We start from the raw sequence: 26,973 nt of genomic DNA on the forward strand, positions 1-26,973 counted from the left end.
GAGGCGTTCGTAAGACGAGGTACCACTGTATTTGATCTAGTGAATACAATGTTCTTAGTATGAGTTTTTTCACATAGTCTGTTTAAGGATAAATTATAGAGACATTATTTGAATTGTTTGTAAGACATATCATGCACTTGTATAAACACATTACCTCTTAAACCCAAACAGTAAATCTATTATATAAATGATGTATTTCTAACCATTCTTTTAAAAAAATAGATGCCCTGCTTTAAACATTTTCAGTGGTTTTATATAAGATGTAAAAGTGCTGAGAAGACTGTTAAAATAAAATCACTTGTGTTTGTTCATTCTGATACAAGTGCTATTATTTCTTGAACATTTAGCATAATTTTATTGTTGCAAACTGCTGCATATGTATCTTTGGAAAAATTCTAAGTCTGAAAGATGGCAATAATTACATCTGCCAAGTCATTTATTACATCTGCATACTTACTTCCAATGAAATGGAAAATTTAAATTTAGAATTATTGCCAACCAAATTACCTTTATCAGTGAAGTAACATCTGCTCACAATTACTTATGAAAAAAGTGGAATGAATCTTTTCAGCTTGTGCATTTTCTTTTGTCTGTTCATATATTATCAAATGAATGACAATTAAAAGCTTTGCATTTAATTCTACATTTTTCATCATGTTAAAAAGTAATAAAGAAAAACCCAATTCAATGTTTTTCTTTTTTGTTTTGCTTTAAAAATAAATTTGAAACATTTAAGTTGCTTAGTTTGCAGGTTTCATTATCCACATGGTTTTCTGATAATTGTTATATTAATAAGTGGAAGTTGCTGCCTATTTGTTTTAATCATGAGTAAAGCTTTAATTAACTTACAATAACATTTAAATTAAGAGTAATGCAGATTTATTAATCAGTAATATTTGGTTTTTACTGATGGCATCTTATCTTCTAATAGAAGATAAATGTTATATCTCATATAACCTATGTATAACAAAGACATTCAGTGACAAACTTTTTTCTTGAGTAATAGTTTAAAGCCTTTATTGTCATTGTATGTCATGTATATCACAAAGTTTGTTTAGCCTCTACTGGTGCAATCCATACAAGAATACAAGACAACATGAATAATATAAGAATAATCCTTATACAAATAGTTAGGGAAGGAAAAACTAGTTGTACAGTAATACCTCGTCTTACGAACATAATTGGTTCCCGGGGGAGGTTCGTAAGACGAAAAGTTCGTAAGACGAAACATTGTTTCCCATAGGAAACAATGTAAGATCAATTAATCCGTGCAACGGAAACCCCCCCCGCAAAAAAACCCGCCGCCTGGCTATCACCTTTTGAAACAGCCGGGGGAGGGGGCTTCTCAGTGTCCTCCTGAACCCGAACGCCAAACCCGAACTTCCGGGTTCGGCATTCAGGAGGACTGCGAGAAGCCCCCCGGCTGTTTTAAAAGGTGACAGCCGGGCGGCGGGGCTTCTCAGCGGCCTCCCGAACCCGAACATTTGCCGAACTTCCGGGTTTGGTGTTCGGGAGGCCGCCGAGAAGCCCCGCCGCCCGGCTGTCGTCTTTTGAAACAGACGGGGGGCTTCTCGACGGCCTCCCGAACGCAGAACCCGGAAGTTCGGGTTTGGCGTTCGGGTTCAGGAGGACGCTGAGAAGCCCCCGGCTGTTTTAAAAGACGACAGCCAGGCGGCGGGGCTTCTCGGCGGCAGCGGGTTCGTAAGAAGGAAAAAGTTCATAAGAAGAGGCAAAAAATTTCTGAACCCCGGGTTCGTATCTCGGGTTGTTTGTAAGACAAGGGGTTTGTATCATGAGGTACCACTGTATGTTTCCAAATGTATGTCATATTCTGTGCACCATGTATTTTACTTTGGTGTATGATATTATATCATGGTGTATGCATATTACACACTACACTGGCATCAGTGAAATTTGTCCTATTAATCTGTTTATGGTGCTATATTGTGTTGTGCCGGGTTTCACGTTACGAGTCTCAATTAAGTCAGAAATGTAAATTCAAACACACGCACTGTTGTAAAGTAAACAGAAGAGCCGTTTATCCAAAATAAAGCTGTGCACACACACTTTAAACTGCACAAATTAGCTTACACACAGATAACCGTCCTTGAAAGCTGTGAGAGACAAAAACAAACAGAGCAGATAAGAGCAGCTGTGAGAGCGTTACAGCCACCTCTTCGAGTGAATCCACAAGATTTACTTAGCTGTGAAATATCCCAAAAAAGTCTGTGAAAGTCCAGGAACAGAGCAAGCACGACGTATCCTTCTCCAAATGGATAAACTCCCACATGTGCTCTCTGCAACGTTTGTAATTTATCAGCAACCCCATTAGCCTAATTGCCTCAGCTACAGGTGTTCTTCCTTATCTCCGATGATATTGTGCAGTTGGTGCCTTCTAGCCATGAGACTGCGCATTCTGGCATCTATCCACCGATCCTCCGAGTCCAAGTCCAATGGTCCACTAATGGAGTCATTAACTAATGGGCTGCTTGCATCCATCTCTCTATCTGATTCTTCTTCTCCCCCAGCATCTGACCTTGGCAATGAATTTATTGATTTGATTTGATTTGATTTGATTTGATTTGATTTGATTTGATTTGATTTGATTTGATTTGATTTGATTTGATTTGATTTGATTTGATTTGATTTGATTTGATTTGATTTGATTTGATTTGATTTGATTTGATTTGATTTGATTTGATTTGATTTGATTTGATTTGATTTGATTTGATTTGATTTGATTTGATTTGATTTGATTCGATTCGATTCGATTCGATTCGATTTGAATGCTGCCCCTCTCCTTAGACTCGGAGCGGCTCACACCAAGCAACAATACAAATCCAATACTCACTGTCAGAAACTGATGGCAGTAAGACAAGTCTCTGGGAACCTGAGGACTCTCCTAAGCCAACATTCAAATTCCCCGTTGCAGGAGCTGGCCCAGAGCCAACCACAACACTTGTGTTTAGGAGTCTGACAGCCCATGGGTAGAAGCTGTTTTTAAATCTGTTTGTGCAATTGACTTTGGTGTCTTCTGCCTGATGGTAAAAGTAAAAGAGACACTGGCCAGGATGTGAATCATCCCTAACTATCTTCTTTTACTCTGCTGAAATAGTGAGACCTGGTGATGTCATCCAGTGGTGTTAGAGGGCAACCAATGTTTTTTTGTGCCGTATTAATCACTCTCTGTAGTGCCTTCCTGACTGCGACGGTTAAACCAGTTTACCATACTGTTATACAGTATGTATAAGAGCCGGGGTGGTGCAGCAGGTAGAGTGCTGTACTGCAGGCCACTGAAGCTGACTGTAGATCTGTAGGTCAGCGGTTCAAATCTCATCACCGGCTCAAGGTTGACTCAGCCTTCCATCCTTCCGAGGTGGGTAAAGTGAGGACCCGGATTGTGGGGGCAATATGCTGGCTTTGTTAAAAAGTGCTATTGCTAATGTGTTGTAAGCCACCCTGAGTCTAAGGGGAAGGGCGGCATAAAAATTGAATGAATGAATGAATGAATGAATGAATGAATGAATGAATAAATAAATAAATAAATAAATGTGAGGACACTTTCTATTGTGGACCAATAGAAAGAAGTCATCAGCCGTTTTTCCTGCAGGACTCTAAGGAAATGAAGTCTCTGTTGAGCCTTGCTAATCACCAGGGACGTCTTGTTTTTCCAGATGAGGTCTTGACTAATGAGCACTCCTAAGAATTTAAAAGAGGAAACCTTCTCCACACAGCTCCCTTGATAAACAGTGGGGCAGGTTCCTCTTTTTGCTTACGGAAATCTAGCACCGTCTTCTTTGCCTTGCTTGTGTTTAGATGTAGGTTGTTTTTTGAACACCCTGTGGATAGCTTCTGGACTTCTTCCCTGTATGCTGAATTGTCCCCTCTGGTTATAAGACCCAGCACCGCTGCGTCGCCTGCAACTTTATTACGATGTTGGATGGATCAGACAATATGCAGTCGTGTGTGTATATAGTGAGTACATGTAGAAGCTGAGCACGCAGCCCTGAGAGGCCCCTGTACTGAGCTTCAGCGTGAAAAATGTAAAGGACCCAGCCCTTATTGTTTGTGGTCGATCTGCCATGAAGTCTTTGATCCAGGCACAAGTGTGGGGAGGGAAATTCAAACCCGTCAGCTTTTCAATGAGAACATCTGGTATGATGGTATTAAAGAATAGAATAGAATAGAATAGAATAGAATTTTTATTGGCCAAGTGTGATTGGACACACAAGGAATTTGTCTTGGTGCATATGCTCTCAGCGTACATAAAATAAAATATACATTTGTCAAGAATCATGTGGTACAACACTTAATGATTGTCATAGGGGTCAATAAGCAATGAAGAAGCAATATTAATAAAAATCTTAGGATATAAGCAACAAGTTACAGTCATACAGTCAACATGGGAGGAAATGGGTGATAGGAATGATGAGAAAAACTAGTAGAATAGAAGTGCAGATTTAGTAGAAAGTCTGACAGTGTTGAGGGAATTATTTGTTTAGTAGAATGATGGTGTTGGGGGGAAAACTGTTCTTGTGTCTAGTTGTCTTGGTGCGCAGTGCTCTGTAGTGACGTTTTGAGGGTAGGAGTTGAAACAATTTGTGTCCAGGATGTGAGGGGTCAGTAAATATTTTCCCCGCCCTCCTTTTGACTCGTGCAGTATACAGGTCCTCAATGGAAGGCAGGTTGGCAGCAATTGTTTTTTCTGCAGTTCTGATGATCCTCTGAAGTCTGTGTCGATCCTGTTGGGTTGCAGCACCAAACCAGACAGTTATAGAGGTGCAGATGACCGACTCAATGATTCCTCTGTAGAACTGTATCAGCAGCTCCTTGGGCAGTTTGAGCTTCCTGAGCTGGCGCAGAAAGAACATTCTTTGTTGTGCTTTTTTGATGATACTTTGATGTTAGGTGACCATTTTAGGTCTTGAGATATGATAGAACCTAGAAATTTGAAGGTCTCTACTGTTGATACTGTGTTGTCTAGTATTGTGAGAGGACCCAGGTATAGTCTCTAAAAAGCATTCTGACATAATTCCCAGATTTCTCAAGGTAGAATATGTAGAGCCATGGCGATTGTGGCTCCTGTTGACCTGTTGCTTCTCTAAACAAACTGGTGTTGATCGAAATTTGGTGGAAGTCAGGACCTGAGGTATTGTAGGACCAGTCTCTCCCAGCACTTCATCACTATACATGGGGCTATCTTTGAAGAATGTTTGGAAACTTCAGATTGTGCAGAATGCAGCTGCGAGACCAATCATGGGCTCCAACACTCCGCAGTCTGCATTGGTTGCCGATCAGTTTCCGGTCACAATTCAAAGTGTTGGTTATTACCTATAAAGCCCTTCATTGCACCGGACCAGGATATCTGCGAGACCACCTTCTGCCGCACGAATCCCAGCGACCGGTCAGGTCCCACAGAGTTGGTCTTCTCCAGGTCTCGTCAACTAAACAATGTCGCTTGGCGGGACCCAGGGGAAGAGCCTTCTCTGTGGCGGCCCTGGCCGTCTGGAATCAGCTCCCTCTAGAGATTAGAACTGCCCCTACCCTCCTTACCTTTCGTAAACTCCTTAAAACCCACCTCTGTTGTCAAGCGTGAGAGAACTGAGACATCTCCCCCTATGTAGTTTTAGTGCATGATATGACTGTATGTATGTTTTTTTTATATTGGGGTTCTTTGCTTTTAGATTTTTAAATGTACAAGTGTTATTTTAGATTTTGAATTATTAGATTTGTCAATGTATATTGTTTTTGTCACTGCTGTGAGCTGCCCCGAGTCTGCGGAGAGGGGCGGCATACAAATTTAAATAATAATAATAATAATAATAATAATAATAATAATAATAATAATCGTCAATGCAATGGCTCTATAGTTATTTAGGCTGTTGATGACTGCTTTCTTTGGAACTGGGATAAGTGTGACTGTTTTCAAGCATGGTGGGATTTTAACCAGTTGCAGGGAGATGTTAAAAATCCTTGTTGGGATTCTTGTTAATTGCTCAGTGCAGGTTTTTACACTTTCCCCAGTCAATAGTTCAATAGTTAGGTGGGCAGCGTATAAATTTAATTAATAAGATGTGTAATTATGTAATTGTGTTTATGAAATAAGAGTTTAGTAATACATTACTGTTGCATTAGTCGACATTTGTTTAATACCGGAACAAAGTCTTAAAATCCTAGTTCCTGCTTATATTCCAGAATAAGAGGGATCGAGGATTTTCTGAACCAGTTTTGAGGTATATAAGGGCAACATATATGATATTACACTGTTTTATGAGGATTATATAAATAATCATCAATAGTTTATTTCTGTTTTTTTTCTTTCAGAGCAAGTACATAAACACATAGAACAATATGAAGTGAAATATCTTCAGTTTGCTTTCCGTTGGATGAATAACTTATTGATGAGAGAAGTCCCCCTGCGGTGTACCATAAGGCTTTGGGACACATACCAGGTGAACTCTGCAATTAAGCATCCCAGGCTGTTTTGAAACATGATTCCTCCTTCCTGTACTTATTTTAACCTGATTAGTACTGCTATTTTGGGTGCTTGAAAAGTTTAGTTCGTAGGATTTTAATGTTGACATCAAAATTGGCCAGTGCAGTTCCCTGCAATTGTCTGCGCTCAATAGGACAATATCTTCCAAAATTATATTTGTGATACTGTGGCTAAATGCTTGGACATATCAACCTCCAATGTTGCAAGCACCAGAAAATACTGTAGATTCCAAGGGAAAAATAGAAAAGAATAAGCTTTAGGTCTTGGGCTGTAATTGTCAGCTCTGTCTTTAATGAAGCCTTAAAAATATAATTTTACAAGTGGTCAGTGATACTGTTTTAGATCAATGTCTTCCTCCCCTACCACATCATGAGAACCTAGCTGATAACTCAAGGAAAGAGATACTAGTGTTACTCTGGTTCCTTGTGTACATTAATGACACCAATAGATAATATTTCATTTCTAAAACTAATATATGTGGATGGTAGTTCCTGGCAACATTCTTGTTATTGTACAAATTATTGTATCTTATTGGTGGAGTATATAATATATAATACTATATTATTGCTTCAATATATTATAAAGCATAGCTTGATTGATCATGTGCCATCAGATCAGATATCTGTCTGTCTGTCTATATCTGTCTGTCTATGGCTGCCTGCCCACCCGCCCGCCCACGCACCCACCCAAATAAGAAAAGGAAAATAAGAAAAAAGCTGATTGGCAGGTGCTCCTGAAATACCCCAAATCAGATGTTTTCAGATGTAAAGTTAAGCAACAGGTTCGTTGATTGTGAGCTCTACTCCTTGCAGAATAAGTGAATATTCACCTGAAATAGTGACCACAAAAATGCAAGGTGACATAGCAACGTCTCTCAGACCATTTGACCAGATGACCTGAACAACAGTTCCTAAAAAGAATCTTTGTAGAGCACAGGACATAGAATGATAAGAGTTGGAAGGGACCTTGGAGGTCGTCTAGTCCAACCCCCTGCTTGAGCAGGCGACCCTATACCATTTCAGACAACTGTCTATCCAGCTCTCACCGTTCGGAGATTTCTCCTTAGTTCTAGGTTGCTTTTCTTCTTGGTTAGTTTCCATCCATTGTTTCATGTGTTGCCTTTTAGTACACTGGAAAATAGTTTGACCCCCTCATCTTTGTAGAAGGCCCTCAACTTTGTAGGAGCTCCTGAAATTTTTTTAGGCAGAAGTAGAATAGTTCCATAAAGAGTTATATGTTTGACAAATGTTGCACTTCTTTTCAATAGTAAATAAACAAATGAATACATACAAACATTATTTTCCAAACCTGTGAAACAGTTTTCCTCAGCTTATGACCAGTTTGGAGACTGGAATTTTGATTGCTAAGTGATGCAATCATTAAGTGAGATCATTATGTGATCATCTGATTTTTATGATCTTTTTTTTACTGTGGATATTAAGGAAATCACATTATGCCTTTAAACAAAACTTTGGCCAATAACTAAATCTGGCTTCCTCAACTGACATGCCTTATCAAAAACTGGTTGGGAAGGTTGCAGATTGTAAGCATGTGATTTAACAGGATGCCACAGTTGATCATCAACATGAGCTGTTCTGTCAAAGGCCTGAATTCCAACCACATGTCCATGGATGGGCTGATGCAACAGTTGTACATTCAAGGACAAGTCATAAATCACTGTTCTAACTGCATCATAACTTTGAACCTTCAATAAACAGTTGTAAGTTGAGGACTTTCTGTAATATGACTTTTGGGGTGCATCTAAATTATTACTCCTGGCTGTTGACAATTTTATTTTTGATTGATTAAATATCTAACTGTCTTGTCCTATTAGCAACAAAGATGTTTTCTGTAGTTTAAGTTTCAAATAGGCTCAGTTTTATACAGTATTAACAATGGATAATAAGAATTATCCATAATTCTTGAGAATAAGAATTATGAGAATAAATATAATTTTGCAGTTAAGTCAACTGCAAATCTTCGGAGAGGGGCGGCATACAAATCTAATAAATACAAATACATACAAATCTAATAAATACAAATACATACAAATCTAATAAATACAAATACATACAAATCTAATAAATACAAATACATACAAATCTAATAAATACAAATCTGATGCAAAGATGCAAAGTAGTTGAAAGGCGAGCACTGGAATGGAAAAAAACAAAAACAAAACCCACCCTCATTCTTAAATTGCCAATTAAAACATTCATCAGCTAAAGACTTGGAAAGTGTAAAATAGAGTTTGGAACACAGTTATAGGCAATTATGCAACTATGTCCTTCTTTGCTCCTGAAAAGCCATAGCACTTTAGCCAGCAGTCAAAAAAACCAAAAGAAAGATCAGTAGACATATTCTTTATTAATGCTATTCTGCAGTGAAAATATACACATAAACTTAGGGGGAAAATATGTGTGTGCCTCGGTTATGAATCTTTTAGATTGTGTCCACAAGAACAAGGGGACGCAATCTGAAGTTAGTTGGGGGAAAGATCAAAAGCAACATGAGAAAATATTATTTTACTGAAAGAGTAGTAGATCCTTGGAACAAACTTCCAGCAGACGTGGTAGATAAATCCACAGTAACTGAATTTAAACATGCCTGGGATAAACATATATCCATCCTAAGATAAAATACAGAAAATAGTATAAGGGCAGACTAGATGGACCATGAGGTCTTTTTCTGCCGTCAGACTTCTATGTTTCTATGTTTCTATCCATTTTCTCTTTTCTGCTAACATTTTGATTATTATTACAATCTTCGTTGTCACAGTTTTGACATGGCTCATAATTATTTATACCTTTCAGCATTTTCACCTTACCTGGGCAATCTGTTTTATTGGCCAAAGCAATGAAATACGGAGGCCCATAGCAATCATATGGAACAAGTCAATATTCAGTTCTTGACTTCTGGGTTGCTGTCTGAACCACGTTCTCTGTCTCCCAAGATGAATATTCTGTTGCAGTCTGCTCCATTGTTAGCACTGATGAAATTGCCCATTGAAAATTCAAAGCTTTCAGAGGGCCTTCTCCCTGTTTGATTTCAACCAGGGCAAAAAGTAAAAGAAAGGAAAGAATAAAGAACCCCTAATTCCAACTCCAACTGTCTCAGGTTCCTTTGTACTTTGCAGAGCATTTCCAACTCCATTTTCAATAGCTCCATTGTTGATGGATTCTTGCCCTGTTCAGTCTTTATTGTCTCTTTTTTGATGTTGATGAAGAGACTAAGCCCCTATTCTTTAATTACTGAGCTATCTAGCAGCTGTGGCTTCAGTTGTTTGGTCCATCCGCCTTCAGATCTGTCACCTACAGGTGTGGTATTTCTGCTTCACTTCTTGGAGGCAAGTTATAAAGCAGTGATTTTCAACCTTTTTTGAGCTGCGGCACATTTTTTACATTTACAAAATCCTGGGGCACACCACCAACCAAAATGACACTCTAAGACAGTACATATTATACATTTTGCCCCCCACCCCCCGTGTGTGTGTATACACACTCTTGAACCATTTCCAAAAACAGGTGAGGGCTGGGGTTTTTCTCTCTCTTATTCTTTGGGTGCTTTTTATCATATGCTTTAAATCAAGAGTCACTTCTCTCTCTCTCTTTTGTTTCTCTCTCTTTCCTCTCATTCTCTGCCTCAATTATTTTCTCATATCTCTTTTTTCCCCTCCCCTTTTTTCTCACATTTCTCTCTCTCCCTCTCCTTCTCTCTCTTTCTTTCTCTCTCTCCCTCTCTCTCTTGCTTTCTTTCTCTCACACACACAAACTCTCTTGCTTTCTTTCTCTCTTGCTTTCTTTCTCTCTCTTTCTCTCCCCCCGCTCTCTCTTGCTTTCTCTCTCTCTCTCTCGCTTTCTTTTTCTCTCTCTCTTGCTTTCTTTATCTTTCTTTCTTTCTCTTTTTTGTTTCTTTTTCTCACTCTTTCTCTCTCTCTTGCTTTCTTTCTCTCTCTCTTGCTCTCTCCCCTCTCGCGGCACACCAGACCATGTTCCACGGCACACTGGTTGAAAAACACTGTTATAAAGCATCACTTCCTCTCAATTCTATTCAGCTTCAAAGAAATGCTTCCACTGGCCATTGATTTCATGCAATTTTGTTGGGCATTTTAGTTTTGTTCTTAACGTTTACTCGCAACTGTTCTGTCTGGGTCACTCCGGAAGCCAAGACCAACCCAAAAAGAGAAGCCAGACACACCGGTAAAAGGCAAAGGCAGTTTATAAAATTCAAGAAAAACACAGGTAACAGAAAATGTCCTTACAAACAGGAAAACGCTGTATCTTCAAATATATCCACGAAGGCAACAGTCCATGCAGCAATACAGGATTCTTGCTGCCAAGACGAGGCTGTAGATAGCAGACCTACACCTCCCACGGGTCTTCCAAACTGCTGGGCCACAAGCCAGGAACAGAGACGCCGAGAACAAAGCAAGACACCATAACTCCAACTGATAACACTCCACATGGCTTCAAGGGCTTGCCTGCCTTTTAAACCCTGCTGATGAGGACCACACCCAAGCCCTGCTGTTCCTAATTCAATGTTGATAATACTTCTTTAATTGCTCCTTCCGTTGCTCTGAACGTCTCTGTCGCATGTCAATGACAGCTTGTGCGTCATACCCTAATGACTCCAAGCTACTGGCTGGGGAGAGCCCCTCCCTCCCCCCGGGGCTCTCATGCTGTTCTTCCTTATGCCATTCCTGACTGTCCTCTCCCCCTGTCCTACAACTCAGCCCCCTCCTCTTCGCTGTCCTGCTCCTCCGGGCATGGAGCCAGCGGAGACGCAGCTGGTCCCTGAGCAGCCTCAGGCTGAATCACAACACCAACCAATACATTTCTGTTCATGGGAGCTTTCTTAATGAGCCTTCTGCACCCATTGTGCTTTCTGTAGGTCCAAAACATTGCAAGAAATGAAATACCTTCCAACTCTTTGCAGTTTGGAATTGGAAGCCCTTGTAACTTTCCAAGATTGTCTTCATGATCAGACTACCCAGATTGCATGAGGCAATTCTGCTGTAGTCTGTTACATAAATATAAAAAGTAGTAGTTAGAAACATAGAAGACTGACGGCAGAAAAAGACCTCATGATCCATCTAGTCTGCCCTTATACTATTTTCTGTATTTTATCTTAGGGTGGATATATGTTTATCCCAGGCATGTTTAAATTCAGTTACTGTGGATTTATCTACCACGTCTGCTGGAAGTTTGTTCCAAGGATCTACTACTCTTTCAGTAAAATAATATTTTCTCATGTTGCTTTTGATCTTTCCCCCAACTAACTTCAGATTGTGTCCCCTTGTTCTTGTGTTCACTTTCCTATTAAAAACACTTCCCTCCTGGACCTTATTTAACCCTTTAATATATTTAAATGTTTCGATCATGTCCCCCCTTTTCCTTCTGTCCTCCAGACTATACAGATTGAGTTCATTAAGTCTTTCGTGATAGGTTTTATGCTTAAGACCTTCCACCATTCTTGTAGCCCATCTTTGGACCCGTTCAATTTTGTCAATATCTTTTTGTAGGTGAGGTCTCCAGAACTGAACACAGTACTCTAAATGTGGTCTCACCAGCACTCTATATAACGGGATCATAATCTCCCTCTTCCTACTTGTTATACCTCTAGCTATGCAGCCAAGCATCCTACTTCCTTTGTAGTTTGGAGAACCGGTAAATATCACCTCTGACTGGACCCTCCCCCATCAATTCTCTGCCTCCTGATTGCGCACACTGTATTGGGAGTGCTGATCGGGAGGAAATGGGGATTTTGCATAACCTTCCTTGGAGTAGGGAGGGAATGGAGATTTTACAGTATCCTTCCCCTGCCATGCCCACCAAGCCATGCCCACGGAACCAGTAGTAAAAACATTTTGAATCCCACCACTGGTCGAAATTTAACCCTTTAACATATTTAAATGTTTCGATCATGTCCCCCCTTTTTCTTCCGTCCTCCAGACTATACAGATTGAGTTCATTAAGTCTTTCCTGATACGTTTTATGCTTAAGACCTTCCACCATTCTTGTAGCCCGTCTTTGGACCCATTCAATTTTGTCAATATCTTTTTGTAGGTGAGGTCTCCAGAACTGAACACAGTATTCCAAATGTGGTCTCACGAGTCCGTTCCTTTTATATGCCATTTTACAACTTTGCAATTATCTATTTTTCATCCTTGCCATCCATATGTTAAGCTGATCAGCTTAGACATGCCAGGGTAGCTAACCAATGAAGAGATTGTTATTGTTGTTGTTGTTGTTATTTAGATTTGTATGCTGCCCTTCTCCGAAGACTTGGAGCGGCTCACAAGACACAAGACAGATATTGCATCTGTGGTTATAAAGTTATGGCAAACCTATGGCACGGGTGCCACAGGTGGCACGCGGAGCCATATCTGCTGGCACGCGAGCCATTGCCGTAGGTCAGCTCCAAAATGCATGTGTATGTTGGCCAGCGGATTTTTGGCTTGAACAGAGGCTCTGCGAGGGCATTTTTGACTTCCAGAGAGCCTCCAAGGGGGAGGTCATTTTTACCATCTTCCGGCTCCAGGGAAGCCATTGGAGCCTGGGGAGGGCGAAACACGAACCTACTGGGCCCACCAGATGTTGGGAAATGGGCTGTTTCTGACCTCCAGAGGGCCTCTGGAGGTGGGGGAAACTGTTTCCGCCCTCCCCAGGCATTGAATTATGGGTGTGGACACTCATGTATGCACAAAAGCATGAACCTATGCTCTTTCGGCATCCAAGGAAAAAAAGGTTTGCTATCACTGTTATAGCCTATCGAGTCCTATTGTACAAATGCAAGATTATTCTATGTGCATCAAGAGATTGTAGGGCCAATGTGTTTGGCAATGTCTTCCTCTTTTCTTAGAATGAACTCTGTTTTACAGATTTTTGCCCATTTCATCACTGACCAAATCCAGCCAGGTCAGCAGGCTTTCAGCCGATTCCTGATAAGATTCCTCTTTATCATACAATGCCGTTTTCAGCAATCATTATTTGTTCTGTTGCTCATTTGTCTTCTTGGAAGTGCATCTCATTCCAGACTGACCCAACCTCTTCTCTAAGAGAGATCAAATCTTTCAGCCATATTCAGTTCCTTTTGCCTTACAGTTTAGAGCAGGGGTCCTCAAACTTTTTACACAAGGGGCCAGTTCACTGTCCCTCAGACTGTTGGAGGGCCGGACTATAAAAAAAAACCCTATGAACAAATCCCTATGCACACTGCACATCTTATTTAAAGTAAAAAACAAAATGGGAACAAATACAATATTTAAAATAAAGAAGTAATTAAATAATTAAGTAATAAAGTAATTTAAACTTAAATCAACAAACTCCCTCCATTTCTCCTTCCTTCCCTCCCTCCATCCTTCCTCTCCATTTCTCTCTTCCCTCTTTCTTTTCTTCCTTCTCTCTCATTTGTTTCATTTTCTTCTCCCTCGTTTTCTCTCCATCATTTTCTCATTTTTCTCTTTTTTCTCTCTCTCTTTCTTTCCATCTATCCCCATCTTTCTCTCTTCCTCTCTATCTCTCCCTCTTTTTCTTTCTCTGTCCCCCTCTCTCTTTCTCTCACTCATTCTCTTTCTCTCTCCCTCTTTGTATCTCTCCCTCTTTCTCTCTCCCCCACCCCTCTCTCTCCCTCCTATCATCCCTGCCCCTTGCCTCTGTACTGCCTCCTCGCTCAGCAGCAGACCACGGTGAGTTGACAGGAGATTCGGGAGCTTATTATATCTATTGATAAAATCTCATGGGCTACCGCGGGCCTGATAAATTGCCTCAGCGGGCCGCATCCGGCCCCCGGGCCGTAGTTTGGGGACCACTGGTTTAGAGGATCTGTTTCATAGCCCTTCCAAAGTAAGGTAAAATCAGTTTTGTAGAGTCCTTAGAAGCCTTCCAGAAAGGATCCCTACATAACGAAATGGAATCCTTTGAAAATTTCATATGGAAGCAAGAAAAGTTTAAACTCTAGCAACAGCACGTCCATCATATTTTAGTCTCCTTTCATCCAAAAACAATGAGTTTTGGCTTTCTCTTCAGTAAAGGTAAAATTAATATCCCTCTATCTCCTCCTTTGTTGGCTGGTACTTTTTTTCTTCTTCTAACTTGCTAATGACTACTAACTACTGTGTTTTATATGATTATTTGTGAATTCACACAATATTTAAATTTCCTACACTCCTTAGTGTTGTGATTCAGCCTGAGGCTCCTCAGGGACCGGCTGGATCTCTGCCGGATCCATGCCCAGAGGAGGAGGACAGTGAACAGGAGGGGGAGGACCAGGCAGACGGGGGAGAAGAACGTCAGGAAGAGGAGGAGGGAGAGCAGCCTGAGACTCCTGGGGGGGGGGGTGCTTTCCCCAGCTAGTAGCCTGGAGTCATTGGATGAAGACGCACAGGCTATAATAGACATGAGTCAGCGACGTGCAGCTCAAAGACGGGGCCAATTAGAAAGGTATTTCCATCCCTGAATTGGCAACAGCTGGGTTTGGGTGTGGTTCTCCTCAGCAGGGTTGAAAAGGCAGGCCCGCCCTTACAGTCTTGTGGAGAGTTATCAACTAGGAGTCCTGTGACCTTGCTTCGATTCTCGGTGTCTCTGATCTTGGCTTGTGGCCTAGAAGTCTGGAAGACTTGGGGGAGGCGTGGGTTTTATCTCCAGCGTTGTTTTTGCCAGCAAGAATCCTGTTTTATTGCCTGGCCTTCGTGAAACCTCTGTGAAGCTTCATAATGTTCCTGTCTGTAAGAACAGTTTTTGTTACCTGTGTTTGCTTTGAATTATATAAACTGCCTTTGCTTTTTACCAGTGTGTCTGGCTACTCTTTTTGGTTGGTGTTGGCGTCTGGGGGGACCCAGACAGAACACTTAGTCTCCGGTGAATTCAATATTCTTTTACACCCACTGTGTCTACCTTAAGGATTTGAAGTAACCAGCTCTTGACTAAACAGAATAAAAAGTTTTTTTAAAATTTAAAAACTTTATTTAAAAAAAAAATATTACAAAATGAACATCAATGTAACACAGTGATACTAAACATTGAAACATACCATCTTTTTAGTCCATCCAGTTTTGCTTTATAACAATCTGCCCTTGGGTGGAGGGGTGGGGGGCAAGCCTTTTACCAGGAAATGACTGAATCTTATTTATGCATTTAATCATTGGTATAACAAGCTTATGGTTCATCCTTACTTTTCAAGTATTCTTATAATTTTGATTGTATTGTTCAAAACTTCATTCCCTCTTGACTGTCTGGCATTTTCTACCTAGATGGCTCATGACAGTTCAATTTAAAGGAGTTAAAAGTATTTGTGTCTGTCGGTATACTGAACTCTTCACTTTCCTGACTAATAACAAATCAGACAATTTTACAGCGCAGGTTCATATTTGCTGTGATATCTGTGCTGTGTTTAATGCTAGGCCTTTTTTTTCTTACATTTAGGAAAGAATTAATTTGAATAAAGTCAAATTTACTAAGGAAAAATTAGTTTGATTATAGATAAAATACTTTTCATCATGCATTGAAAAACTAAGGATGGAATGCGGAAACTCAGATCATCTTATTTTACTGTCATGGTTGACTGTGCAAACCCTATAATGGGAAAGCCTTTAAGCATCCAACCAAAACTTGAAACAGCTGTGGCTTCTTCTTGCTTTCGAGCCATATATCCAAAGGGGCAATTCACAAACAATGCACTCCTCAAACAATCTCCACTGCCCTAAGATAAAATACAGGAAATAGTATAAGGGCAGACTAGATGGACCATAAGGTCTTTTTCTGCCGTCAGACTTCTATGTTTCTATGTTTCTATGTTAATGTAAATGGGGACTAATAAAAAAAAACCCTGTGTATTATATAAAACCCTCCTCCAAAATAGGTTCATTGGTTCATTTGTTTATTTTATCAATCATGAGTTTATATTAGGAATGTCAGGTGGAAGGGAAGCCTTCAGTCAAATTAACTGGTTGATTGTCCAGCTGTGTGAGTGTACTTGAATAGCAGAACTATTGAATCCTTGATGCTTATTCTCCAGTGCTGAAGTGGAACTTCGCAATAGGTTGTAGTTCAATAGAAACAGCCATTGCAAAAGCGTTTAAAGAAAATTACAGATGTCTGCCCCTATTACAGAAAATAATTTTAACAATATGCACTTCAAAGGAATTTGCAGATAGTATATTTCACTAAGGAAGATAATACATTTTCTCCTTCTGAAATTTAATTTAAATAATGTAGGATTAGATAATCCAGCGCACTAGGTGCTACAACGTAGTCATAGCAAATTGTTGATCATAGCAAATTTTCATTACGATTCTAGAGTTGAATCCTTAAAGATGGGGGTTACCAGCTTTTAAAACATTGGACTTTTGCTTTTCTCAATTTCTGTCACAACTTTTAGATCTTTACTCTTCTACCACAACTTAAGATGTTTCAGAAATGGGTAGCCTGTTCACAATATGATAGAAAGGACTCTTTAACTCTCTCTTGTGCTTACTATTCACTTCCTTGTGGCTCTTAAACACAAGAGGATTATTTCAATTGCAGTTCTGATATTTTTTTTCTCCAAGTGACATAATTGCACCGTAAGAAGTCAATATACCAGCAAAAGGTCTGAGATATGATTGGAATGAGTGCATGGGCAGAATTTGACAGCCCATGAAAAGGGGGAACTAATTAGTACCTTCCACTTAAACCCATTTTACTACTTCCTTTGCACCAATTTTCTTGTAACCCACTCCCCTAAATTAATTTCAAAACAACCCTGTCCTCAGATAGTCTTCAAACAGCTATATTTAGAACTACAGTACTTTAAACTACTTAAACAACTAGTCCTATTATTCCAAGGAAACATAGAAACATAGAAGATTGGCGGCAGAAAAAGATCTCATGGTCCATCTAGTTTGCCCTTATATACAGTGGTACCTCTACTAGAACCTAGTTCATTCCATGACCAGGTTCTTAAGTAGAAAAGTTTGTAAGTAGAAGCAATTTTTCCCATAGGAATCAATGTAAAAGCAAATAATGCGTGCAAACCCATTAGGAAAGAAATAAAAGTTCAGAATTTGGGTGGGAGGAGGAGGAAGAAGAGGAGGCGGACAGTCGCTGCCCAGAGCGAAGGGAGTGTTCCTTTTCTCTGGGCGCTGGCAGAGGTTTATTCCCTCTCCAAGCGCCCAGAGAAAGGAAAATGCTTTGTTCGCTCTGGACTGCCAAAGCCTCCTTAAGAGCCACAGAAAGGCTCCTCTGGCAGCCCAGAAAAGCCCGAGATGGCCGGAATTAAAAGGGGAATTACAGGAAACTGGCCAGGCCTTCGTGCCGCTCTCAAATTTCCTGGGAAATGTTTCCGGGCTCGGGTTCTTAAGTAGAAAATGGCTCTTGAGAAGAGGCAAAAAACCTTGAACACCCGGTTCTTATCTAGAAAAGTTCTTAAGTAGAGGCGTTCTTAAGTAGAGGTACCAATGTATTTCCTGCATTTTATCTTAGAATGGATATACGTTTATCCCAGGCCTGTTTAAATTCCGTTACTGTGGATTTGCCAATCACGTCTGCTGGAAGTTTGTTCCAAGCATCTACTACTCCTTCAGTAAAATAATATTTTCTCACGTTGCTTCTGATCTGCCCCCCACTAACCTCAGATTGTGCCTCCTTGTTCTTGTGTTCACTTTCCTATTAAAAACACTTCCCTCCTGACGTTAGTTAGACTTTAGTAGCACTATGCATAAAGAATTCTACAAAGCAATCAGAATAATATTTGTTGTTAAGGAGTTTATATTGGGATTTGACAGGAGTGCGGTGGCTCAGTGGCTAAGATGCTGAGCTTGTTGATTGAAAGTTCAACAGTTCAGAATCCCTAGTGCCAGGTAACGGAATGAGCTCCTGTTATTTGTCCCAGCTTCTGCCAATACAGTGATCCCCCGATCATTGCGAGGGTTCCGTTCCAGGACCCCCCGCAACGAGCGGGTTTTCGCGAAGTAGCGCTGCGGAAGTAAAAACACCATCTGCGCATGCGCAGATGGTGTTTTTACTTCCCAGCAGCGAGGAGCCGAAGATTGGGGTTTCCCCGCCGCCCACGCCCATGTTCGCCTTTGACTTCGGGACTCAGTTGGTAAACCGCGCGGCTGTTTTAAAACGTCGCCGCCGGCATGTCCCGAAGCCAAACGAACCTGGGTGGCCGGGCGAGCAGCGAGTGAACGGCGGGTGGCCGGGCGAAGGGCGGGCTCGCTGCTCGCCCGGCCACCCGGGTTCGTTTGGCTTCGGGACATGCCGGCGGCGACGTTTTAAAGCAGCCGCGCGGCTTCCCAACTGAGTCCCGAAGTTCGCCTTTGACTTCGGGACTCAGTTGGTAAACCGCGCGGCTGTTTTAAAACGTCGCCGCCGGCATGTCCCGAAGCCAAACGAACCCGGGTGGCCAGGCGAGCAGCGAGCGAACGGCGGGTGGCCGGGGGAAGGGCGGGCGGGCAGCGAACGGCGGGCGAGCGGCGAATGGCGGGCGAGCCGGGCAAACGGCGGGCGAACGGCGGGTGGCCGGGCGAAGGGCAGGCGAGCGGCGAACGGGGGAAGACCCAGGGAAGCCGCCCAGCAGCTGATCTGCCCGGCGCCATCTACGCATGCGTGCCCATAGAAAAAAAGGGTGCGCATGCGCAGATGGTGGTTTTACTTCCGGGTTAAAAAATCGCCATATAGCCGTTTCGCAATCATCGGGAGTGCAATACCCGGGGGATCACTGTATAGCAGTTCGAACGCACGTAAGAAATGCAAGTAGGAAAATAGGGACCACCTTTAGATTAGATTAGATTAGATTAGATTTATTGGATTTATATGCCGCCCCTCTCCGCAGACTCGGGGCGGCTCACAACAGTGGCAAAAACAGTACATAATGACAAATCCAATGCCCACCAATCCAATTACAATTTTAAGTTAAGAAATTAATAAAACAATCCCAATATATATAAAAAACAAGCACACAATCAATCAAACACCAAAACAACATGGGCAAGGGGGAGATGTTTTAGTTCCCCCATGCCTGATGGCAGAGGTGGACTTTAGTGGGAAGGTAACAGTCTTCTGTGAGCCTTTGGCATTTAGTCATGGCCACGGAGACTTCTTTGAATAGCTCTGGCTCTTTTGCTTTGAAAGGGAGATGAGCCCTGCCTCCTAGAGTCGGGAACGGTAATGACATATGTGCAAGGAAAACCTTTACCTTTATTGGGATATGAAATTTTATATTTTAGAAAAGGGAAAATCGGTGTAGTATATGTTTTACTGCAATTTGGAATTGACCCTTTAAACTAAATGTCTTGATATAACAATAGGTTTTTATTGCAATTATGAATCAATATAACATTAAGCCTCATGATAACGTTTCCTTTCGAAGTGGTAGGATGCAATGTAATAACATAATACGTTCTGCTATACTCCCTTCTGTCTCTCAAGTTAGATTCATGACTAATTCATGAGATTTTTGAGGGCAAAGTCTGAAATAATGGGTTCGATTTCATCCAGGGGAGCGATAAACTTTTTGCAAGGCAATGTGATATTTGTGGTGTTAACCGTCTAAATGATTTTTATTGATGATGACAGATGGTTCTGTGGTGATGCACTCAGAGTCACGCCTAATATGTTCAGAATAAGTCTTCTGGAAGGCTGTACATCTGTTTTTAAGATATTTTGCTAAAATATTTAAATCAAGGTCATTGTTTATATTTGATTTCTAAGCAGCTTTTAGCTATTGCCCTGCCATTTTATACATTTAAAGATGAATCTGCTTGTAACTTCAAGGGCTGCAAATGGAAAGTTATAATAGGTAGCAGGTGTTAGGAAAGGCAATTATGCATTAGGTGCTTTGCTCAATTTCCAAAACTGTCCAAGACTATCCATTTGAAATGCTTTATACCCTAGTTTTATCTCTGAACTATGATGAATTCTCAGATCTAAAGGGAATATGCATTTTCCTTTAATGAACTGAATGCTTAAGCCTATTTGATTTAATTTAAAAGAGCCTAGGCAAACGGTACTGAAAAACAATGTGAAAAACAGAAAATATCAAGAATAAATTTAGATCTTTGGCACAGTTTGCTATTTTATTTCCCTTTCTTAGAGAGGAAAAAAAGTTTGATACAGCTTGTATAGAGAATGGTATTTAGGCCTTTGCATAAAGGATTATTCAAAGTTTCTTGTGAAGTTTTGCTCAGTCCTTTGGACTTTTGCCAGATGGTGTTGGATTAAGATGGAAAAGAATGTTTTCTTCTCTTTCCTGCTCCCATGAATATAAAAGATATACAGTGATACCTCGTCTTACAAACTTAATTGGTTCCGGGACGAGGTTCTTAAGGTGAAATGTTTGTAAGATGAAACAATGTTTCCCATAGGAATCAATGGAAAAGCGATTAATGTGTGCAAGCCCAAAATTCACCCCTTTTGCCAGCCGAAGCGCCCGTTTTTGCGCTGCTGGGATTGCCATGAGGTTCCCCTCCATGGGAAACTCCACCTCCACCTATGTGTTTTTGCGATGCTGCGATTTCAGTGAGGCTCCTCTTGCTGGGAAACCCCACTCCGGACATCCGTTGCCAGCGAAGCACCCGTTTTTGCGCTGCTGGGATTCCCCTGCAGCATCACAAAAACATGGAAGTCCGGAGGTGGGGTTTCCCATGGAGGGGAGCCTCAGGGGAATCCCAGCAGCACAAAAACGGGTCCTTCACTGGCAACGGAAGTCCAGAGGCGGAGCATCCCAGCGGCGGCGGTGGGTTTGCAAGGTGAAAATAGTTTGTAAGAAGAGGCAAAAAAATCTTAAACCCCGGGTTTGTATCTCGAAAAGTTTGTATGATGAGGCGTTTGTAAGACCAGGTATCACTGTACTAGATCAGATCAAAAATCAATTTAAGCCATCTTATACAGTCACCTTGAAATTCTGAAAATTATGCTTTTCTTCTGCCCTGAATCTCCTGTTATTTTTGTTGGGTGTAACAGTAGTTAAAAGATCTGTTTCTGTGTAATTTGGATAGTTTATTGTCTGTTTTCATGCAATCCCTCTAGCTATGGCCCAATTCTTCCCAAAGTCTTTGCCTTATACTCTAGAGAGGTGTTAAATTCCACTTGAATTGGGTCATCTACAAATGGCGTGTTATAACTGGGTCAGGCATTGGGATAGGAAGTGTGTTGTATGAACTATGAAACTCAGACAATTGTTAGGTTTAAGAAGGAATTAATTTTAAACCCAGACAGCTTCAGGTCTCTTTGGGTGAAACTAAGATTTGCCGTGTGTTACAGAAAAGTCCAAGATAGTGAGCATTCTTGCAAAGAGATAGATTCCTAGAGCAGTCTTTTTTTAATTCCCCATCTTCTTTTTGCATCAATGGTATGATTCTGATTAAACATTAGGGATTTCTTTTTCATTTTGAGTTGTTCATGAGTGGTGACATTTGGATAAGACATGTTCTTTTTTACTGTAGACAAGTACAGTAGTCCCTCACCTATCGCTGGTGTTAGGTTCCAGACCCGGCCGCGTTAGGTGAAATCCGCGATGGGGAATTTATCGACTGATAGTACTTTAGGGGGGACGCTCCCTGCTCCCTTTCTCCTTCTTCCCACCAGCTCCGGATGCCTGGAGGCGAGCAACGGCCTGCTAACCTTTCCCCCCCACTACTACTTGCTCTGCACCTGAGAAAAAGAAGGGGAGGGGGGCAAAAGAATCGCCGCCCCCGAGCATTCCCGACCCACTGCTATTCTTTGCAGCAGTTCGGCCAAACGTTGTCTTTTTTGCTTTGCTCCGGCTGGAAAGTCCCTGGTGAGCTGCCCCGGCTGGTTCTTTTTCTCTCTCTCTCTCTTTTCTTTTCTTTTTTTCCCCCTCCACCCGCCCAGCACTTCCTCTCCTGCCCTCGAGCCCAGTCTGGAAATCCCCGCCGTGTCGCGTTCCTTTCTTTGCTCGCGCTCGCTCGTTCGCGCGCTGCCAGGAGCTCTTTCTACAACCCCAAGCACACCGCTGCCAACCACTAAGCGCGCCTCCAAAGACTGCCTTCTCGGCACTGGCGAGGCGGGTTGAACGAGGGGACGGGCCTCCGCCGGAGCTCAGTCCCCGCCCCGCTCATCATTCGCCCAGCCGTGGGCTGGTTGGCTTGTCCTGCCCTTCCAAACTTCTAAGCGCCGTATCTGTGCCAACGCTGACTTCAAAACCCACGATGAAGTGAAGCCATGGTGGGTGAAGCGCGATATAGCGAGGGACTACTGTACATCCTCCCGATATATAATTTCCTTAACATAACTTCATTATGAACATATTATCATATTGATCACTCTCAACTCTAGAAGCTTTAATGATCTTTCCCAGCAAGCTCATGTTGGTAGGCTGGGGATGAATACTCAACCCTCTAGATATTTCCTCCCAAAACTATGTGTTGTAGTTTTCCTTACCAGGGAAGAATGCAGCCAAAATGCAGTGCAAAATAGGTATAGAGATGGTATAGAACAGTGCAGTGTTTCAGAAGTCATCAGAGCTAAGGAAGAACTATGCCCTTCATGGCATAGGACCAGATTATCTCTGAGACTGCCTTCTGCCGCACGAATCCCAGCGACCGGTGAGGTCCCACAGAGCTGGCCTCCTTAGGGTCCCGTTGACCAATCAACGTCGGCTGGTGGGACCTAGGGGAAGAGCCTTCTCTGTGGGAGCCCCAACCCTCTGGAATCAGCTCCCCCAGAGATTTGCAGTGCCCCCACCCTCCTTGCCTTCCGAAAGAGCTTAAAAACTCAACTTTGCCACCAGGCTTGGGACTTTTAGATCTTCCCCCGATCAATGAATGTTTTAAGTATGAGTGTTGAATGATTGGTTTGATAGGTTTTTCTTTCTTTTAATTGGATTTAATGGTTGTGTTTAATGTAGCATTAATTCGATTTATATTATTCTGTTTTTGTATATGCTGTGAGCCACCCTGAGTCTTCGGAGAGGGGCGGCATACAAATCCAATTAAATAAATAAAATAAATAAATGGTGAAGGCTATTGACTGTCCCCTAGCAAATCTTGCCCATGAAGAGCAATTTATATGAGTTTTATTCCCTAAAGTTGAAGCAAGGTGGTTTCCTTGATGTTCAACACAAAGCTTATTGGCAGATATTATGCTTTTTATATACTGTTACTTAGTACCCAAGAATGACTATACTAGTCATTCTTGAATACTATTTTATTTATTCCTATTTTCTCTATACAAATGAAAAGGCTTTTATTTGGAATCTGATTCGCTAATTAATCGTGACAATTACATTTTAAAAATGAGGAAAACAACCCAAAGACTTTCTGATCAGTATTGAGTTATCTACTCAAATGTATTTTTATGTTGACTTTTATATGTTTTATATGTTTATATGTTTATATGTTTATATGTTTTATATGTTTATATGTTGACTTTTGATGTTGATATATATATATATATCAATTCAGCTTAAACATGTGACATATATATATATATATATATATATATATATATATATATATATATATATATATACACTGTATATGCTTTATTTTAACAGTGTGAACCAGAAGGTTTTTCCCACTTCCACCTATATGTCTGCGCTGCCTTCCTTGTCACATGGAAAAAGGAAATCCTTGAAGAAAAAGACTTCCAAGTAAGTAAAGCATTATTTTTATTTTTACTAAAAAAGGATATTTTAATTTTTAAAAAATACTTCATTAGTAGCAAAAGACGGTTCCACTTTTCCTGGGTTTCAACAGCCTTGGATGGATGTTTTCCCGTATTTCTCTTGCTGAGTTTAAAATGAAAGGAAAGTTGTATATTTTTCCATTTGTCCATCTCTTTGTTTTGGATGAGGCAACATCAAGATGCTGTAAAAAAACTAAAAAAATGTGGCTACTCAGAGCAGGCAAATTTCATTTGATACAATTCCAGCATAGCAACTTTCATGTCGAAAAGAAATTAAACAGAAGGAAAACAGTTTTGATCATTGGTAAAAACTGATTAACCTGGCCATATGGGAAGATAAAGGAAAAATATTGAATCATCTTTAAATGGAGCCCAGAGGGTGATGTGCCCTGTGTAGACAGAGCATGTCTGTTTTCATTGTCCTGAAGTATCTATTTTTCCATGTACATGAAGAGGAGGAATGTTGAAATATAATTTTCTATCTTAGACTTGTTCTTTATATGCCTCGGTTTGTCAGAAAGTTCTTTCTGCAACCATACTGGTTTCATCTGGGGTCTCTTTCTTTTCTTTCTTTCTTTCTTTCTTTCTTTCTTTCTTTCTTTCTTTCTTTCTTTCTTTCTCTTCCTTCCTTCCTTCCTGCCTGCCTGCCTTCCCTCCCTCTTTCTTTCTTTCTTTCTTTCTTTCTTTCTTTCTTTCTTTCTTTCCCTTCCTTCCTTCCTTCCTTCCTGCCTTCCTTCCCTCCCTCCCTCTTTCTTTCTTTCTTTCTTTCTTTCTTTCTTTCTTTCTTTCTGCTGTTGTGTTTGATTGGCTTTAATAATCTTTTTTATATATAGTTTCCCAAGCATCCTCAGTTGTTTTTCCCTTTAGGATTTCCTTGCGTGGAATCCTTCCTAATTTCTGCCTTAGTTTGCCAAAGTCAGCTTTGAAGTCTAGCTTTGTTCAATTGTCTCTGCCTGTATTACCGTATTTTTCAGACTATAAGATACAACGGAATATAAGGCGCACCTTCACTTGGGGGGGGAGGAAAGTAAGAAAAAAGCTGATTGATTCCAGTCGTTGTGAGTTGTGAGAGCAAAGCTGGGATGGCTTTGCTTTCCCACCCTCACAGCAGAGGGGAAATCCTGTGAAAGGGAAAGAGGTAGGATCAATGCAGCGCAGTGAAGCTGGACCAGCTGGAAGTAAGGGGATCTGGGGTTGGGTGCCTTTACTGTGTGCATGCGCAGTAGCATTTATTCATTCATTCATTCATTCATTCATTCATTCATTCATTCATTCATTCATTCGATTTTTATGCCACCCTTCTCCTTAGACTCAGGGTGGCTTACAACAAGTTAGCAATAGCACTTTTTAACAGAGCCAGCATATTGCCCCCACAATATAATGTGTTATAATGTGTTGTTTAAGTGTTCCTTTTATTTTTGTTTAGCAATGTATAAACAATAAGGAAAATATTGGGCATTCTTGTTTCACCCCTTTTAATATCCCAAGTTTTTCAGTAGTATCTTCGTTCGTTAGTATTTTCACTCTTTGTGTTGTGTATATTTTTCCTATTATTTTTACAAATTTCTCACCAGATTTCATTTGTTCCAATTGTGATATAATAAATTATCAAAAGCCTTTTGGACTTCTAAAAATATTAATACCGCTTGTTTATCCGGGTGTGCATCATAGTATTCTAACATATCTATCATTGTTCTTTTATATTATTCTTTATGCATAAATTTTGTAAGCCTAGGGGGAAGGGAATATCTCAATTCCCCCATGCCTGATGACAGAGGTGGGTTTTAAGGAGCTTACGAAAGGCAAGGAGGGTGGGGGAAACTCTGATATCTGGAGGGAGTTGGTTCCAGAGGGTTGGGGCCACCCCAGAGAAGGCTCTTCCCCTGGGTCCTGCCAGACGACGTTGCTTAGTCGACGGGACCCAGAGAAGGCTCGATGGATCAGGTCTGTTTGGCTAAGTACAGCTGTCTTCTTCTGCTCAAAGAGTTTAAATTAGATAGCAACTCAAAGCTATTTAGTTTATCATGTATTTTTCCATCATTAGCGGTAGCTTCAATGGTCTGTCAAAGTTCAGGATATTATGGTTGACCCATGTAGCTGTTAAGCACAATTAGTTCTAAGGTTCTCCATAGAAAAAAATGTTTTTTAACAAAACCCTTATCGAGCAACTTTGTCGCATATATGTGACTGCTCTAAGTGAACTGTTTGCCTTTTGTGGCTTAAAGTTGCCTCCAGGGAAGATGCAAAGCCAGCATTAACATTTTATTATATTAACTTTATGCCATCTACCCTTTCAGAGACTAGACTTCTCTTTCTAGACCAATTAAATTGGCTCATTTAAAAGATTGTTTTATGTGTCAGCATTTGCAGTGTAAAAGTTCATTATGAAACTGTAGAAGCCTATTTTTGACTGGTTATATTCTTAGCTGGTGTGTTTCTGAAACACTCTAAAAGGCCTGCCAAGGACTGATTGGATGTATTTTATCGATTTGTTTAAATGCTGCCATTATTATTCACTACAGGCAGGTAGCTAATTGGATAATCACTGTAACATAGCAACCCAAGAAGCATATCGCCAACGTATTACTTCACTTCACCTCTAAAGAGCTGCAATTATAGCAGATTTGGGGTCAAAAGGTGGCTTGGAGAAAAAAAACCCAGAGGGATTTAAAAAGGAGAAAAGTTATATAGTCTAATATTCACTCAGAGCGTTCAGATCATTCTGCTAACATTGCTTTATGCAAGATTTTATTTTCAACCCCACTCTGACTGTGTTTGTGATCCTCACATTTTAATCCCATAAAGCGTCCATTTAGTATGTGATGCTACCTCTCTGCACTTTTCAGCAGT

At 40.9% G+C, this 26,973-nt stretch overlaps 1 protein-coding gene across 3 annotated transcripts in view; it reads left to right on the forward strand.

The window, feature by feature from the left end:
• The window catches only part of TBC1D22A (TBC1 domain family member 22A), a 162,219-nt gene that overhangs the window by 96,391 nt on the left and 38,855 nt on the right, over positions 1-26,973 (forward strand). For 2 of the 3 annotated variants that reach the window (XM_070755361.1, XM_070755359.1), the window contains exons 11-12: positions 6,325-6,452; positions 23,993-24,088. In XM_070755361.1, the coding sequence (XP_070611462.1) occupies positions 6,325-6,452; positions 23,993-24,088 (224 nt within the window). The remainder of the gene's footprint in view (positions 1-6,324; positions 6,453-23,992; positions 24,089-26,973) is intronic. The other variant, XM_070755360.1, reaches the window with a different exon arrangement.

The sequence above is a fragment of the Erythrolamprus reginae genome, chromosome 6, assembly GCF_031021105.1.
Source record: "Erythrolamprus reginae isolate rEryReg1 chromosome 6, rEryReg1.hap1, whole genome shotgun sequence".
Classification (NCBI taxonomy): domain Eukaryota; kingdom Metazoa; phylum Chordata; class Lepidosauria; order Squamata; family Dipsadidae; genus Erythrolamprus; species Erythrolamprus reginae.